The sequence below is a fragment of the Eretmochelys imbricata genome, chromosome 19, assembly GCF_965152235.1.
Source record: "Eretmochelys imbricata isolate rEreImb1 chromosome 19, rEreImb1.hap1, whole genome shotgun sequence".
Classification (NCBI taxonomy): domain Eukaryota; kingdom Metazoa; phylum Chordata; order Testudines; family Cheloniidae; genus Eretmochelys; species Eretmochelys imbricata.
Window position 1 is genome coordinate 10894116 of NC_135590.1, and position 15317 is coordinate 10909432.

Sequence of the window (15317 nt, forward strand, 5' to 3'; positions counted from 1 at the left end):
CTTTGAGTCTCAAACTGGTTTTTAGGCCCCGTTGAAGCATCCATCTGAGTAGCCTTTGCTGCCAGAGTCACAGGCCTTGGACCTCTGTTAGCGCATCCTGGGTTCATCTTCAGAACCCCTTTGGCTGCATCATCCATCCCTGGGATGCAGCAGAAATACAGATTCCACCCGGGGTGTGTTGTGGCCAGCTGGGACCTAACAAGCACACCCATTCCAAGCTCGGCCAGGAGCCAGGTTTAAAAATACCCAGCCCCATCCTCACAAATTGTTGTGCCCCCTTTCAGTACATCCAGGACGTGTTGACCCAGCTCAGGGTGTAGGAGCTGCTGGCATTGAAGAGTTCTTTGTGCAGGAAGAGCTGCGGCTTCTGCAGGTCCTTGAAGCTATGGAACAGCCGAAAGCCTCTGGCCTCTAGCGCCTTCAGCAGGCTGTACCAGTATCGCACCACGGCTGCCTCGCTCCCACTGACCTCAAAGCCGGGCCAATGGAGGTGGATGGTGAGGATCAGCTGGTGCACTACGGCCACGGTGCCATCCACGAGGATACTCTCCAAAATCTTCCACTCGGCACTGGCCAAGTCTGCCTCCAACACGTCGATCTACCCCGGAGAGAAAGAACAGGCAAACTCAGCTCCTCTAGTCAGCACTGCCCAGGGACTGGTGCCGTCACGGGAGGGGACTAGGCCGGGGCTGGCCAAGAGACGTCTGAAAATGAGACATCTGGACACGCCTGGAAGTGGTGAAGAAATAAGCCCTACTGCTCTGAGCCAAGCCCTGCCAACATCCTTGTTTAAGGCTGTTTCTGAGAGCCGAGGAGTCAGCAGGCCCGAAAAAGGGGAGGTGTCCATTGACATTTGCAGCCTGATCCAAAGTCTATTGAAGTCAATGGAAAAGCTTTGGTCAGCGCCAGTGTGCAGTTATTCTGTTAGCAATAGCGGAGATGCCCTCCAGCTGGGGACTGGCCAAGGGATGGATTAGACCAGAGGGACTCAGCCTGCTTTACATGGCCCTTAAAAGCAAGTTCTATTCGTGGGCACCTCCCATCACAGCCTCCCAACTGGACCCTTCGCTTTCCCGATGGCAGCCAGAAAGCCCAGGAACGCCCAGGGGTAGCAAGAGGATGAGATGGAAGTAAAATCAGCTAAATGTGGCAGGGGTGGGCTTTTTGGTTACATCCCCCTATTTCATCTCTATGCTGTGGATTTCGGCTCTCTGGGATCAGGCTGGGGCATTTATTGGGAACAAAGGCCCAGATCCACAAAGATATTTAGGCTCCTAACTTCCACTGAAATCCACAGAAGCAGCCCTATTGCTCTAGGATGGAATTTTCAAAGGAGCTGGGTTCCCAAACCCCATTAAAATCCAATGGGAGTTGGGCGCCTGATTCTTAGGCACCTTTGAACATTCTAGCTCTAACTTCTTCAGGTCACCTTGCACATCAGTTCTGTACTCTCGCATATTCACTGCCCTTCCAGTTTTGGTGTCTTCCTCAGCTTGGTTTGAGGTTGAATTTACACCAAGGAAGACGTGAACTAGCGGCCTGAGATGCAAAGAGGGAACTGGATTTTAGCCATGGAGCACTCTTTGAGACTCACTGGATTGATTAGACAATCCAATAAGGCTTCTCTGTCTTTGACATCTAACGGATGGATGGTGATGTGGGGGATGATGCTATCAAATGCCATTACCTTCTTGTGGCCGAAGTCCTCCATGATCTGATTTAGCCTCTTGGCACGGCTCCTCCGTCTCTGTGAGGATGTGACTGGGCGTTGCTCGTGCCAGTCCAGCCACAGTGCATGGTGCTGCACCTGTCCTTTCTGCCAGAGGTCGGTCTGCTTGTAGGGGGTCAGGCCAAAACTGTGCACCTGGCACTGCATTTCACTCATTCGCTGGCTGAACTCAAAGCCCCTTTTGACCATGCTACAAACGAAGAAAGGGAGAGAGGCATTTTCAGGCTCTGCAAAGTTAGGCTGACCAGCAGAATATGTAGGTGCAAGGCAAAGCAGGATGGGTAATGTTATGCAAACTGAGGCAAAGGCACCCTGGCTGACTTGGTTCAGCCTTCAGCTGAGGTTCAAAGCAGGCGTGTTTTCTTTACCCTTCGTATTGCTTTTCAGATGCAACCTGTCACTGCCCCCACCACTGCCAATAGGGCAGCTAAAGGGACTGCAAGGGGGTCATAGCTGAAGAAGCAAAGGGATTCGCTGGAGACATCAGATCTTATGGACGTTCTGCAGCTTCAGCCCTGGTCTGCACGTATCGGTGTGAACCCTTTTCCAGAACTGGTTCCCAGCAACGGTACCAGTTTAGAAAACTTAAGTTCTTAGCTGCACCAGTCAGTGCCCACTGCACATACCACCCCCCGGCCTCTGTCCAGTGTTGCACCTTTAACCTGCCTTGGCGTTTTGGCTGCTCTGAGCCCCAAGCATTGGGGCAGACTGGAGAGCAAGAGAAAGGAAAAAGAAGGTTATATCAGAGCACCCGGGCCCAGTTAAGGGAGGGAAGGGCAGCCCAGAGCACCGACTCTCATGACAGGTGGGCACCCTGGCACTGTTCTGGGTGCTGCTGGTGCCGAACCTCTGCTCTAGAGCCCGCAGGCTCAGCGACCTGCTCAAAAGGGATCCCAGCCGGCCCGGAATCTCCGAGTCAGCAGCAGTCACTGGTCAGAGCTGCCCGGGTGCACATGGATCAAGAGCAGCTTCTTCCCCATCTGCACCTGCAACCAGTCCGAGCTGAACAATCACAAGAATGAAGCCTTGTTAGAGGCCAGGAGTTTCACACAGGCCTTCGGGGCTCGGTGTTGGCTTCAGTCACTGTGGCTAGTCATGACTCAGGCAGCCAGAATGTACCCAAGAGGGGATGGTGTTCACCACAGCAGCTGACTCATGGGCGTGTAACAGACTTGCAGACAGGGAAGTAGACGGCTCCCAGGACTGGTGAGGGAACGTGGTGATATTAACCTCTTGGTGGCCAGTCTCATGTCACTAGCAACTGAAAAGTCACTGTCTGCAGGCCAGGTGATGGCCTGTGTGAAATGGGATGCTGATCCTTCTTGGTGTGTATTGTGGGAGTTGCACATTCCTCTGATGTCTCTGGTTCTGGCCACTACTGGAGATGGGAGGCTAGATTAGGTGACCATCGGTCTGATCTGGCCTGGCAAATTCTAATGGGCAAATTTCCAGCACACACAAAATCCCCACCACGATCAGCCCTTCTGTTGGCTGTCTGAACCAGGCTGGGGCTGAGCCGGCCAATGAGACCAAATGACTCTCCCACCCCTAGAGAAGAGTCCATCCAGAGCTGGGGTGCACACATTGGTGGGTAGCATGTAGAGCGGGAGCTGGCCCGGCTGCCAGCTCTGCTGCCCCTGTTCTGTGACGCCAGGGACCTGTGCTGGCAGGGGCTCATAAAACTATTGCTTTTAACCAGCACTTCAGTCTAGAAAATAGACCCGAAGACGGACGGTTTGCTCAGGAGGCCTCCGTCCCGAGGGGCCCAGGATTTATACCTGATGGAAGGACATGGGGTCACAGAGCAGAACTGGTTGGAAAAAGGAGCCCCCAAAACCCGAGAACCCCCATTCTGAACATTTCTTACTGTTTTTTTCAGAACTTGGATGAGATTTTTCAAACACTGAAAAGTGTCGGTTGGAAAAACCAGAGAGTTTTGTTTGGATGCAATTTGAATTTTCCACAAAAAATGTTACTGAAAAAGTCAAAATCCAAAAAACAGTGACCAGCCCTCCTGTCAAGTAAGTATCAGTCCCGACCACCCAAATCCATCCTTCCTCAGCCACCCTCCCTGCCTCAGTCCCTCCGCAGTTGGGGTGCCCGCCCACGGGAGCCCCGTGCTCACCTGAAGGTATAAACCAGGCACCTCTCCTGCTGCAGCTTCAGCGACCCAGTGGGCATGTGATCTAGGCACACTCGCCACGCCCCGGCAGTGCCGGCTGTGAAAGCCTGGAGACCAGCCTGGCTCAGAGCTCGGGAGCAGGGCAGCTGAAGGAGAAGGGAGAACAAAACCGGCCCTTTAGCTGGGCTGTGGATTGGGTTCATAACCAGGGGCTTGAGAGGTGCTTGGCCCTTGGAAACTCTGTTTTCATCATGCCTCAGCAGCCATCCCCTGCCTGAGCCCAGTGGCGGCCAGTTCTCATCAGCCGTATACAGAGGCAGTTCTCCTCCCCCACTGTACCTGCTCTTCGTGTCTATGCCAACAAGCCAGCACCATCCCTCTCCAGGAGAGCTCACTTCAGCTCAGGATCCTCCAGCCCAGATGCACCAATGCCCCGAACCCTAATGGCCCCATAGGAATGACCCCTTTCCCCCTGCCCTGGGCCTCCTTCCTAGCCTACCTCTGTACTATCTAGAGACCTCCCCATGCCATCATGGCCCTCAAGGGATGGGACTCTGCAGGGCTGCCTCGTCTCCCCCACAGGCCCCAGGGAGCTTTCTACAGCACTGGTCGGGGATTGGGATTTTATCTCCCCCACCCCACAGATGCTGCCCGTCTGCAAGCCACCGGGCCACTCCTCTCTGATATGTGAGTGGCGGGTGCCAGAAATGAGGGCAGAAGAGGAGAGAGCGGAGCAGTCACCGGAGGGTGGGGGGGACGGGGAGTAATCGGGGGAGAGGCAGAACCCCAAATGCAGGTCACTGCTTCTCCAGGCTAGAGTCTTATCCAGCTGGAATCCAGGCTCTTTCCCAGGTGGAGTGCCCGCCGGAGCTTTTATTCCCGCCTCTGGGCCATGTTGTGTAACCAGGGGCTGGCGTGGTGAGTGACCTACCTGGGGGGTGCTGATGTACGTAAGGAACCGCTCGGCTTCGCTTCGGAGGGACTGGCTACCCCCAGCCCAGGGCTGCAGGGCCACCTCCTGATGGGTTTTCTAAGGTCACGGAAATAAAACGCACAGTGAGTCAAGGGCTGGGAGCGCTGGGGCATGCTGGGAAATGAACCAGCCTCGGCTCCTGAGTGTCTAAAAGGATTCTGACCTGGCGGAGGAACCGGCCAAGGCACTGAAGGGTTTAATAACCCAGAAACGCTGGCTCCGCACGGCAGCACCCCAGGGGACTGGGCTTTTATCGGCTACGCGGGGCTGGGCAGCATTTGGATGGGAAACTTCTAAGGACAGCCAGGGTGCTGCAGGGAGACGTGTAAGTGACGCAGTGCTCCTCTCCTCTGAGTCTCTGCTGACCCCACTGTGCAGCGCAGTCCTAGGGGGCAGGGAGCAATGGGTAGGTAAAGCCATTAGGGGGCGCTCTCCCCTTTGCGTCAGACTGGCCCCAGTGGCCCAGCACAATGCTAGGGGGCGCCGTGCTGCAGGGAGCAATGGGTAGGTAAAGCCATTAGGGGGCGCTCTCCCCTTTGAGTCAGACTGGCCGCAGTGGCCCAGCACAATGCTAGGGGGCGCCGTGCTGCAGGGAGCAATGGGTAGGTAAGCCATTAGGGGGCGCTCTCTCCATTGAGTCAGACTGGCCGCAGTGGCCCAGCACAATGCTAGGGGGCGCCGTGCTGCAGGGAGCAATGGGTAGGTAAAGCCATTAGGGGGCGCTCTCCCCTTTGAGTCAGACTGGCCGCAGTGGCCCAGCACAATGCTAGGGGGCGCCGTGCTGCAGGGAGCAATGGGTAGGTAAGCCATTAGGGGCGCTCTCTCCATTGAGTCAGACTGGCCCCAGTGGCCCAGCACAATGCTAAGGGGCAGGGAACAATGGGTAGGTAAGCCATTAGGGGGCGCTCTCTCCTCTGAGTCAGGCCTGAACCCAATGGCCCAGCGCTGTGCTAGGGGGCAGGGAACAATGGGTAGGTAAGCCATTAGGGGGCGCTCTCCCCTTTGAGTCAGACTGGCCCCAGTGACCCAGCACAATGCTAGGGGGTGCTGTGCTGCAGGGAGCAATGGGTAGGTAAGCCATTAGGGGGCGCTCTCTCCATTGAGTCAGACTGGCCCCAGTGGCCCAGCACAGTGCTAAGGGGCAGGGAGCAATGGATAGGTAAGCCATTAGGGGGCGCTCTCTCCTCTGAGTCAGGCCTGAACCCAATGGCCCAGCGCTGTGCTGCTGGAATGGAAATTTCTTTTGACTGAGGTGTGAAGCTGAGGCCCTGATCGTTCATAGCCACTATAAGCTCTTCCGACACATTTCACAAAGCAGGGGCGCTAAGCCCAGTGTCCTGGCCATATTCCAACTCAGGTAATTGTGCTCTGCCTGCCTACAATTCTCCCTGCAGTTTCAGCTGTGGGGTTAACACACACACCACCACCATCACTAGCCGACCCACACTAGAGAAGAGGAGTGTCATGAAGCATTGCTGCAGCTGACCAGGGTCCCCCACTGTGTGGGTGAGCTCCTGTCGGATTTGCCTCCCCAGAGCTGCTGTGGCAAAATGATGGGGCTGTAGGACTGATCAGCTAACGCAGGAGACTTTGCATTTCTAGTGCCTCTCACCTGAGGGGTGCCACGTTCTTTACAAATACTGCTTAGCCATGTCTCACAACCCGCTCCCCCATCACGCCCCCACCCCCACCCCAGCAGCATTACCCCCATTTTCCAAGTGGAGAAACTGAGGCACAGAGAGGGTGAGTAACTTGCCCAAGGCTATGTTGCAAGTCGGTGGCAGATCCCAGCATAGACCCCAGTAGTCCCAGCTCATAACCCTGTGTTCTGACTCCTAGGGAATGCTGTCTCCTGTACGAGACACTCCACGGACAGTTCCCAGTACTGTGCTCCAGGAGAAGGAAACAGAAGCTCTCTCCCTTCCAGCATGGGTGGAGAAGGGGCAACGTGGGAGACAAAGGCCCCTTTGCACAGGCAGGAGGCTTTGAGTACAAAGGGAAAGTCAGCTACTGCAGGAGAAGGGCTCTGTGTCTGCTCTGCCTTATCAGTGAGATCAGCAATAGGCCTGCAAACAGCCCAGAGCCTCCTGCTGCTGCTCCTGGACTGGCAGGTCGTTAATTATGGCCAGAGCCAGCCTGAAGCATAAGCAAACTAATGACCACCTGGGGCCCCACATCCCAGGCAAGCTCCATCCAGCTCACAGGTTGGCTCAGCCTCCCTCTGCACAGGTAGGGTCAGCAGAGCCAGCTCCCTGCCGGCCCAGTTCCGGCAGCAGGATCAGAGCACGGGATGGGGGGGGGGGTGGGAAGTGGTGGAACCTCGGCAGGTCAGGGCTTTATAAAACGAAAAGCTGGTCTTCATGCCAACCGCCTCCCTGTCCCGCCTCCCACGGGGGCCGGCGTCCTCCCCACACTCAGAGCCCACCGCTGGGTTTTCATTGCCTGCTCCCTATGCAGCTACACAACACCAGAGCTGGACAGCCAGGCCTCCCAGGGCTTGAACAGGTACCTTGAAATCCAGGGCGAGCCAAACCCCTCCTGCACTGCGGCCCACTGTCATGAGGCACAGGGGACACTGGACCAGCACATATGTGTCCTAGCTAAACCTTTCCCCCAGCCTAGCCCATGGTCCTCCCTCCCGGAGCTGCCACGTTCTTGGCTTCATCACCCACATGTTCCCCAATGTTCAGGGGTGGTACCAATCTGCAGACCCTACCCGCATCCGTCTTGGGGGCATGGCGAGGGAGGTGGGAACTGGGGAGGTGTGGAATGAATGGAGAGGCATGGGGGAGTGGTGGTGAGGGGCTGGTGATGGTAAGGAGGTGTGAGGTGGGAGTGGCAAGGTGTGGGGGGCAGCGGGGGGGTACTGGTGGGGAGGGGCTGGAAGAGAGACGTGGGTATTGGTGGGGGTGGTGGAGGAGAGGTGGAATGCTCAGGGGTAAGAGAGTGGAGAGGTGAGGGGCACTGGTGGGGCTGATGGGGGAGGTAGCGGACGTGGGGTGGGGGCACTGTTGGGGGCTGATGGGGGGAGCAGAGGAGAGGTGGGGGTTGGGGCACTGCTGGGGGCTGATCGGGGGGAGCAGAGGAGAGGTGGGGGGTGGGGGCACTGCTGGGGGCTGATGGGGGGGAGCAGAGGAGAGGTGGGGGGTGGGGACACTGCTGGGGGCTGATGGGGGGGAGCAGAGGAGAGGTGGGGGTGGGGGCACTGCTGGGGGCTGATGGGGGGGAGCAGAGGAGAGGTGGGGGGTGGGGGCACTGCTGGGGGCTGATGGGGGGAAGCAGAGGAGAGGTGGGGGGTGGGGACACTGCTGGGGGCTGATCAGGGGCGGGAGCAGAGGAGAGGTGGGGGTGGGGGCACTGCTGGGGGCTGATGGGGGTGGGAGCAGAGGAGAGGTGGGGGGTGGGGGCACTGCTGGGGGCTGATCGGGATGGGAGCAGAGGAGAGGTGGGGGGTGGGGACACTGCTGGGGGCTGATGGGGGGGAGCAAGGAGAGGTGGGGGGGCACTGCTGGGGGCTGATGGGGGGGGGAGCAGCAGCAGCGATCTGGCCTGGAACTGCAGCTCCTTCAGGACTCAGCTGAAGTGGGCGAGCTCCCTGCGTCCCATGCGGTTCGCAGGCATGAGGGGCAGGATGGGACACGGGTCCCCTATCGGGAGGGGAGGGGGCCGTGGGTGCTAATATCTCCTCTTAATTATCCTAGACACAAAGGGGCTGGGCCCAGCCAAGATCAGCCGCGTGGGGGATGGAAGAGCAGGAGATGCGAGGGCGAGTGGGGACCCAGCACGCCGCTGGAACCTCTCCCTCCCAGCCAGAAGGAGGGCGCTGGAGGCTGGACAGCCCCCGCTGCCTGCTGGAGCCGGCCCAGGCTGCCAAATGACCTGGGGGGGGGGGCAGGAGGGGCGCGAGGCTAATCTCCACGCTGATTCGGCTGAATTCCCAGTGATGGAGGTTTCTTCTTTTTTCTCCCCCCTCCGCGATAACAAATAATAATATAATCCCCTTAATCCCTTCCCCTCGGAGCCTGCATTCCGCACAGAGACAGGAAGAGCAGAGCTTCTCCCACCGCTGATAACTCAGACAATCCGGGCCCCTGGAAAATGAACGAATGCCTTGGGTTACATTGTGCCCCCCAGCTGAAGAGCTTTGCCCTCCCCTCTCGGAGGATTCACCGCGGCCAACCTCTCCCCACTCACCCCGCAGCCCCTCCGTCACCCACGCATTCTTCCGGTTGTTCGGGGCCCCCTTCTACCTCGGGCTAGGCCCTGCCCAGGCTGCCTGGAATCAGAGCCGGGGGTGATATTTACCAGCTCTGGGACTGGGCCCTGACTGCCCATTGACATGTCTCTTTCGCCTACCTGTTCCCAGATGTCACCGGCTTCTGCCGGCGAGGCAGGCTGCGTGGCATTCGGGCAGCAGAGCGTTCAGCGGGAGTGACAGCCAAGAGCCTGGCAGGGCGGTAACGCCACCGGAAGCAGCAGCCACCTCTCAGCAACACAAGCAGAACCTCCACTGCAGTGGCCAAGGCCCCCCTACTACACACAACCAGCTGCCGAGCTGGGAAAAGAACCCACAAGCCCTGATTCAAAGCCCCCTTTGGGTCCCGTCCACCCCAGAACCAAGAAGAACCGGATACCCAGTCCCTGCTCTCCTCACTCGATCATACTCCCTCCCAGAGCCAGGACCAAAGCTCAGGAACCCTGACTCCCACCAGTCCCCCTACTTGAATCTCTAAATCACACTCCCGCCTAAAGCCAGGAATAGAACCCAGGTGTCCTGACTTCTTCCATCCCTCCCTCCCTATCCGTTCTGGTGCCTGGATTTTGTTTTAGACAGTTGTTGTGTACGTACGTACATGAGCACACACACAGCAAGTAAATACCACCCCTACCCCCTACATAAATCAACCTTCGCTTTTATTCTCTAGCTCTCCTTTCCCCGTGCTTTGCTGATCTCAGCTCCTCCGGCCTCCAAAACAGCTTTCAAAATTACTGGAGAGTGGAGACCTTTGAAAGCTGCCCCCAGCTGTGTCGGCTTTTGGTTTCCCTCCCCCGCAGGCTCAAAACACGACAGCGAGGGCCACGTTTCTGAAGCCCCACACAAAGGATGAGTAGTGTGCCAAAGACAACTCGCCCTTCCCTCCACCACCACCTTAGCGCACACGCTCACTTGCTCTTGCAAACCAGATGCCCAGGGTGCACACGCAGACAGAGGAGGCATGCGTGTTTTGCACAGCACTCTTGCTAGGCAGGGCTTTGTAAATTCAGCCCCCATTAGTTCAAAAGGCACCAGGCTGTGATTGCTTAATATACAGTCAAAGTCGGAGCAGGAAGGGGCTTACATGGCTCAGGGGAACAGTGACAGGCGACCAAAGTTGCTGGTTCAATTCCAACCAAGGGCAGTAGTGAGTGAACGTCACCGTCCTCTTGGCTGGTACGTGAAATGAGTTTGCCGGGCCTCAGTCCAGTTTCTACCAGGGAAGCATGTACCTCCTAACCCCCTCCCCCCACAGCAGAGCTGGGAGGGCTGGCTGCCAGCCTCCCGTCCTGAGGCCAAGGGTTAAAGGGGCCCTAGAAAAGTGCTCTCTGGCTCCTGGGTGTGGCACTCCTGCGTGAGTGAGAAGCGTGTGCTGCTGGGGAAGGGTGACCCTCCCTGGGAAAAGCAGGGGAGGTTTGGCGTTGCCGCTGCAGGGAGAAGTCTCACCTGTGCAACGTGGGAAGGGAGCTGTGCACGGCACAAGGTTTGGAAGTCCCGGATGCTGTTCCCATTTAATTGACAGAGGTGCATGCATCCCGTGTGCGCCTGGCCCCGGGCCTGTCAGTCAGAAGGCTCAGGAGAGGTCACGGCATCGCGCCATCTCTCAGAAACTCCCTCCCAGACACCGGGACACTTCCTCCTCTCTGAAAATCTCGCCGGAAAGCCATTCTGGCCAGGAGATTTAAAAACAAACAAAGGGAAAGGCTTCCGCTAGCAACACACACTCAGCCCACAGGAAACGTTGCCACAGGGGGTGACAGAGTCAAAGTCTTCGGGGGGGAGGGGTGCACAAGGAGGACAGCTTTCTGGCTAGTAACAGGGGCCGGATGGTGTCACGGCTACAAGCAGAGGTCTGGCTGTCAGGAGATTCAGTCTATGCCCAGCTCTGCTACTGACAAGCTGGACAAGGCATTTCCCACCCCCATGCCTCAGTTTCCCCATCCATAAAACAGGAATAGGAGTTCTCCAGGCTGTGAGGGGAATTATTGGCACAGGGTATTTTGATCCGCAGCTGGAAAGCTCTGGAGAAAGGGCAGATCCTGAAGTCCGTCGCTAACTCCCTATCTGACCTCACTCAGGCAACACTCCCAGTGAAATCAGTGAGAAGTTGCCTGCCCAAGGGAAATCTCGAAACCTTTCAGGCCACATCTGCTGTTGAATCAAGGTGCCAGATCTGGCGGATCACAGGTCTGATCTGGCACAACACTTTCCTTTTCTCTTCAGCTTGTGATTAACATGCCAGGTGACTAAAGTTAACAAGTATAAAAGATGCTAGGTAGGAGTAATGGCTGTGATTTCCAAAACCAGTAATTTTAATGAGAATCGGGTGGCCAGATTGCCGAGGCAGCTTTGAAAATCTCAACCAGCATCTATTGGGATTACATATAATAACTGGCTACCATGTTTGTACCTCACTGCCCTCTTCTGACTGAAATTAGAAACACACAACAGTGTCATAGACTCTATACTGGTAACAACTAATGAAGATTCTCCTTTGGAACCAGTCATAGTGGGCTTTCATAGAATCATAGACTATCAGGGTTGGAAGGGACCTCAGGAGGTCATCTAGTCCAACCCCCTGCTCAAAGCAGGACCAATCCCCAACTAAATCATCCCAGCCAGGGCTTTGTCAAGCCTGATCTTAAAAACTTCTAAGGAAGGAGATTCCACCACCTCCCTAGGTAACGCATTCCAGTGTTTCACCACCCTCCTAGTGAAAATTTTTTTCCTAATATCCAACCTAAACCTCCCCCACTGCAACTTGAGACCATTACTCCTTGTTCTGTCATCCGCTACCACTGAGAACAGTCTAGATCCATCCTCTTTGGAACCCCCTTTCAGGTAGTTGAAAGCAGCTATCAAATCCCCCCTCATTCTTCTCTTCCGCAGACTAAATCCCAGTTCCCTCAGCCTCTCCTCATGAGTCATGTGTTCCAGTCCCCTAATCATTTTTGTTGCCCTCCGCTGGACTCTTTCCAATTTTTCCACCTCCTTCTTGCAGTGTGGGGCCCAAAACTGGACACAGTACTCCAGATGAGGCCTCACCAGTATCGAATAGAGGGGCAGGAGGAGTTGAGCTCTATCCCCACTGCCACTGCAGAGTACTGAGTTGCCCAGGTGTGGCTCAGAGCCAGCTGCAAAGTCCTACGTGACTGTGGATTTGTGTGTATATCACACACTCCCCTGTACCCAGGGTGTGCAAAGTCTCAGAACAGCATGTTCAGACAGGTTGTAACACCTGGGCATAGCCGTGTGTCTTAGCACACAGCAGCCTCCATGCTAAATTCCTTCCCTGATGCTGAAGTCGGAGCGCGAATGCAGTTTAATGCTGTTTTATGTTTAATCTTTCTCGTTTTGTTTAACAGTAATCTTCAATAAAAGCCTTCAACTGGCATCACATCTAGTGCCGGGGCTGTGGGGTGAGGCAGTCACTTCACCAGCGGAAACCCATCCATCCCCTCTCTGCCGCTGTTGATACGGTACCAGTCTGAACCCGTGGATAGTTAGCCTGAAGCTCTCTGCCTGCACTGGTACACACACGGCGGGTGGTTTTAGATGTCTGGATGACGCAGACGAGAACAGTCAGATGGAGAGGCTGCAAAACCCACACCAAAAGCCTCCCCCCAACCTGCAGCAACGTCCCTGTCCATCCCTCTCCTCCCACCGGGTCCGCTGCCACCGGTGGCCGTGGATGTGGGTATACCTGCCACGACTAGCCCTTTTAACGGGGGGCCCCATGTGTAACAAGACTGACTGCCCAGGGGCCCTTAATAGGGGACTGATTGATCTAGACTGTGTCTGCGTGTGTGTAATAACCGTGCTTCCTCACTCTCTTCAACAGGGGACTGTGACAGCACATGCCTGTCCTGTGTGCAACAGCCCCGGCTGGGTCTCCGGGAGAGGGTTCCTGGATGTGAGTAACAGAGCTGCAATGCGTGACTGTGAGATCGCACGGGTGTGGACATGCATGCAGGTCGGTGCGTGGACCAGAGGGAAGGGGGATGCGTCAGGACTGCTGTCTTGCTTCAATTCTGCCCTCCCTGCAGTGATCCCATGAATTTCCACCCGAATGAACCCCCGGGAACTCTTTCAGAGCCCTTCTCTCCTTGTAGGCAATTTGTGGGCGTCTGTAACTTTTCTCAGCCTTCCATGCTGCAAATGGATCGGGCTGCTCACTCGAGGGTGGAGGGCATGGGATTCCTGGAGAAGTGGCGGGGCGGGGTGAGGGGAGGCAAATTCCTTCTTTGTTCCCAAGGGAATAGAAAAGTTAGAAAACCTGCAGTCCCCCCTCTGGCTCTACTCACCCCGCAGCCAGAATCCCTGCAGCAAACCTGACAAGCCTCATTATAAAGAAACTCTGCCCATTACAATAGGAAGCAAAGCTCCTAATCTCAGCAGACAGAGGCGTCGCAACAAACCAGGACAATTCACAGACACCCCTCAAGAAGGCAACTAAAACAGCACGGAACACGTCTCTCTACCCTGGAGGTTCGCTCCTGCCTGCTGCAATGCCAGCCAAGATTTCAGCACATGGGCAAGGCTCCACCCTGGCCCCCATCCAGCAAACCTTACTGAACCGAGTAGCACTTTTACGCAAGGAGGCTCAGGGCGAGCATGCAAACCCATCTTTGCACGAGAACGGGGCTGCAGAATCAGGCCCCATGTTAATGCAATTCCAAACCCACCTCCTGAATAGAAAAAAAGCCATAATACAGAGGGGCAGGGACCCCCCAGGGAGATGCCAGTAGAAGAAGTAGATCACTGGCCTATGGAATCCAGGCTGGGCTGGTTAATCTCACAGCTGCTCATTAACCAGGAGCACAAGCTGCCAGCCCATAGGGTCACTGCAGCAGTGCCCAGCCCTGGACTAACCTCCACCCTGGGGCTGGCCGTTCATCGCCCTCTGCCTCCTTTTGGCTTGGGCCCTTCCAGACATTAAATGCACCCACTTCCCCGGGTTCCTTACGTGCCCCTTCGGCCTGAGTCTCGCTCTGAATCCCGTTCCTCAGAAGCAGCAAGCAAAGGGAGAGAAGAGAAGGAGATTTAGTGGGGGCAAGCGCAACCCCCACCTCCACCCCAAAACCAGACCGTCTTTCTCCCTCTCCCTCCCACACCTGCTCAGGGGGGTCCAGTGCAGAGTGCGCAGGGGCGGGGAAGGGAGTCAGGACAAGGAGGAGGAAGGCTCTTTGAGAGCCAGGGAAGGAAGGGGGAGCAGGAAAGAAAAGCCAGAGAGGGAGGCAGAGGGGAGGGAAGCCAGGGGGTGGCTAGTCTGGAGTTCAGCGCTTGGGGAGGGAGCCGGGCGCCCCGGAGAGGGGCTGCGGGGCAGAGCGCAGGAGAAGCGGGGCAGGGGGCTCCGGATCCTTACGGGCGGGCCGAGGTTCTCGTTCTCATCCTGGTAGCGCTGCAGGGAGCCCGGGCTGCGCCCGCCTGGCCCCCTGGCCGGGGCTGCCGTCCCCTCGTGGCGGGGGGCGGCGCTGCCCGGGGCGGGCCCCCCGCGGATGGTGATGATGGTGAAGGGCCCCGGCGCGTCCCCCGGGCGGCCGGAGCGCAGCAGGATCTGCCCCAGGCTCAGCACCCCGCAGCCGAGCAGCAGCAGCCGCAGCGCCGAGCCGCCTCCCATGGCTCCCGCCGGCTCCTGCACCTGCAGCCCCGGCCGGGACCGGCCCCGGAGGAGGGGCGGCCGGGGAGGGGCCGCGCAGCCCCCGCTCCCCGCCCGGCGGCTGCATTCCTGGGCTCGGGCTCCCAGGCCCCGCCGCGACCCTCCCTCCCGCGGCGAGCTCGGGGCCAGGCGCTCAGTGGGGCCGCTGGACCCGGACGGAGGCTGCTCGGACTCTGCCCAAACTTTCCCCTGCCCGCCGCGCTGGGCCCAAGCCCACCCCTGCCCCCTGCCCTGACCGTGCCAGGTGCCCAAACCCACCCCTGCCCCCTGCCCTGTCCGTGCCAGGTGCCCAAACCCTCCTCTGCCCCCTCCCCTGTCCGTGCCAGGTGCCCAAACCCACCCCTGCCCCCTGCCCTGTCCGTGCCATGTGCCCAAATCCACCCTGCCCTGTCCATGCCACGTGCCCAAACCCAACCCTCCCCCGTGCCCTGTCCGTGCCAGGTGCCCAAACCCTCCCCTGCCCCCTGCCCTGACCGTGCCAGGTGCCCAAACCCACCTCTGCCCCCTCCCCTGACCGTGCCAGGTGCCCAAACCCTCCTCTGCCCCCTCCCCTGACCGTGCCAGGTGCCCAAACCCACC

The 15317-nt window shown here is 57.6% G+C and overlaps 1 protein-coding gene across 1 annotated transcript; it reads right to left on the reverse strand.

The window, feature by feature from the left end:
• Nucleotides 1-280: 280 nt before the first annotated feature.
• Nucleotides 281-14699, reverse strand: LOC144277141 (putative methyltransferase-like protein 24). The gene is made up of 5 exons (XM_077837735.1): nt 14445-14699; nt 4783-4881; nt 3855-3997; nt 1688-1919; nt 281-598 (listed from the first exon to the last, which is right to left on the reverse strand). Exons 1-5 carry the CDS (start codon nt 14697-14699, stop codon nt 281-283), a joined length of 1047 nt encoding a protein of 348 aa, XP_077693861.1.
• Nucleotides 14700-15317: the final 618 nt, after the last annotated feature.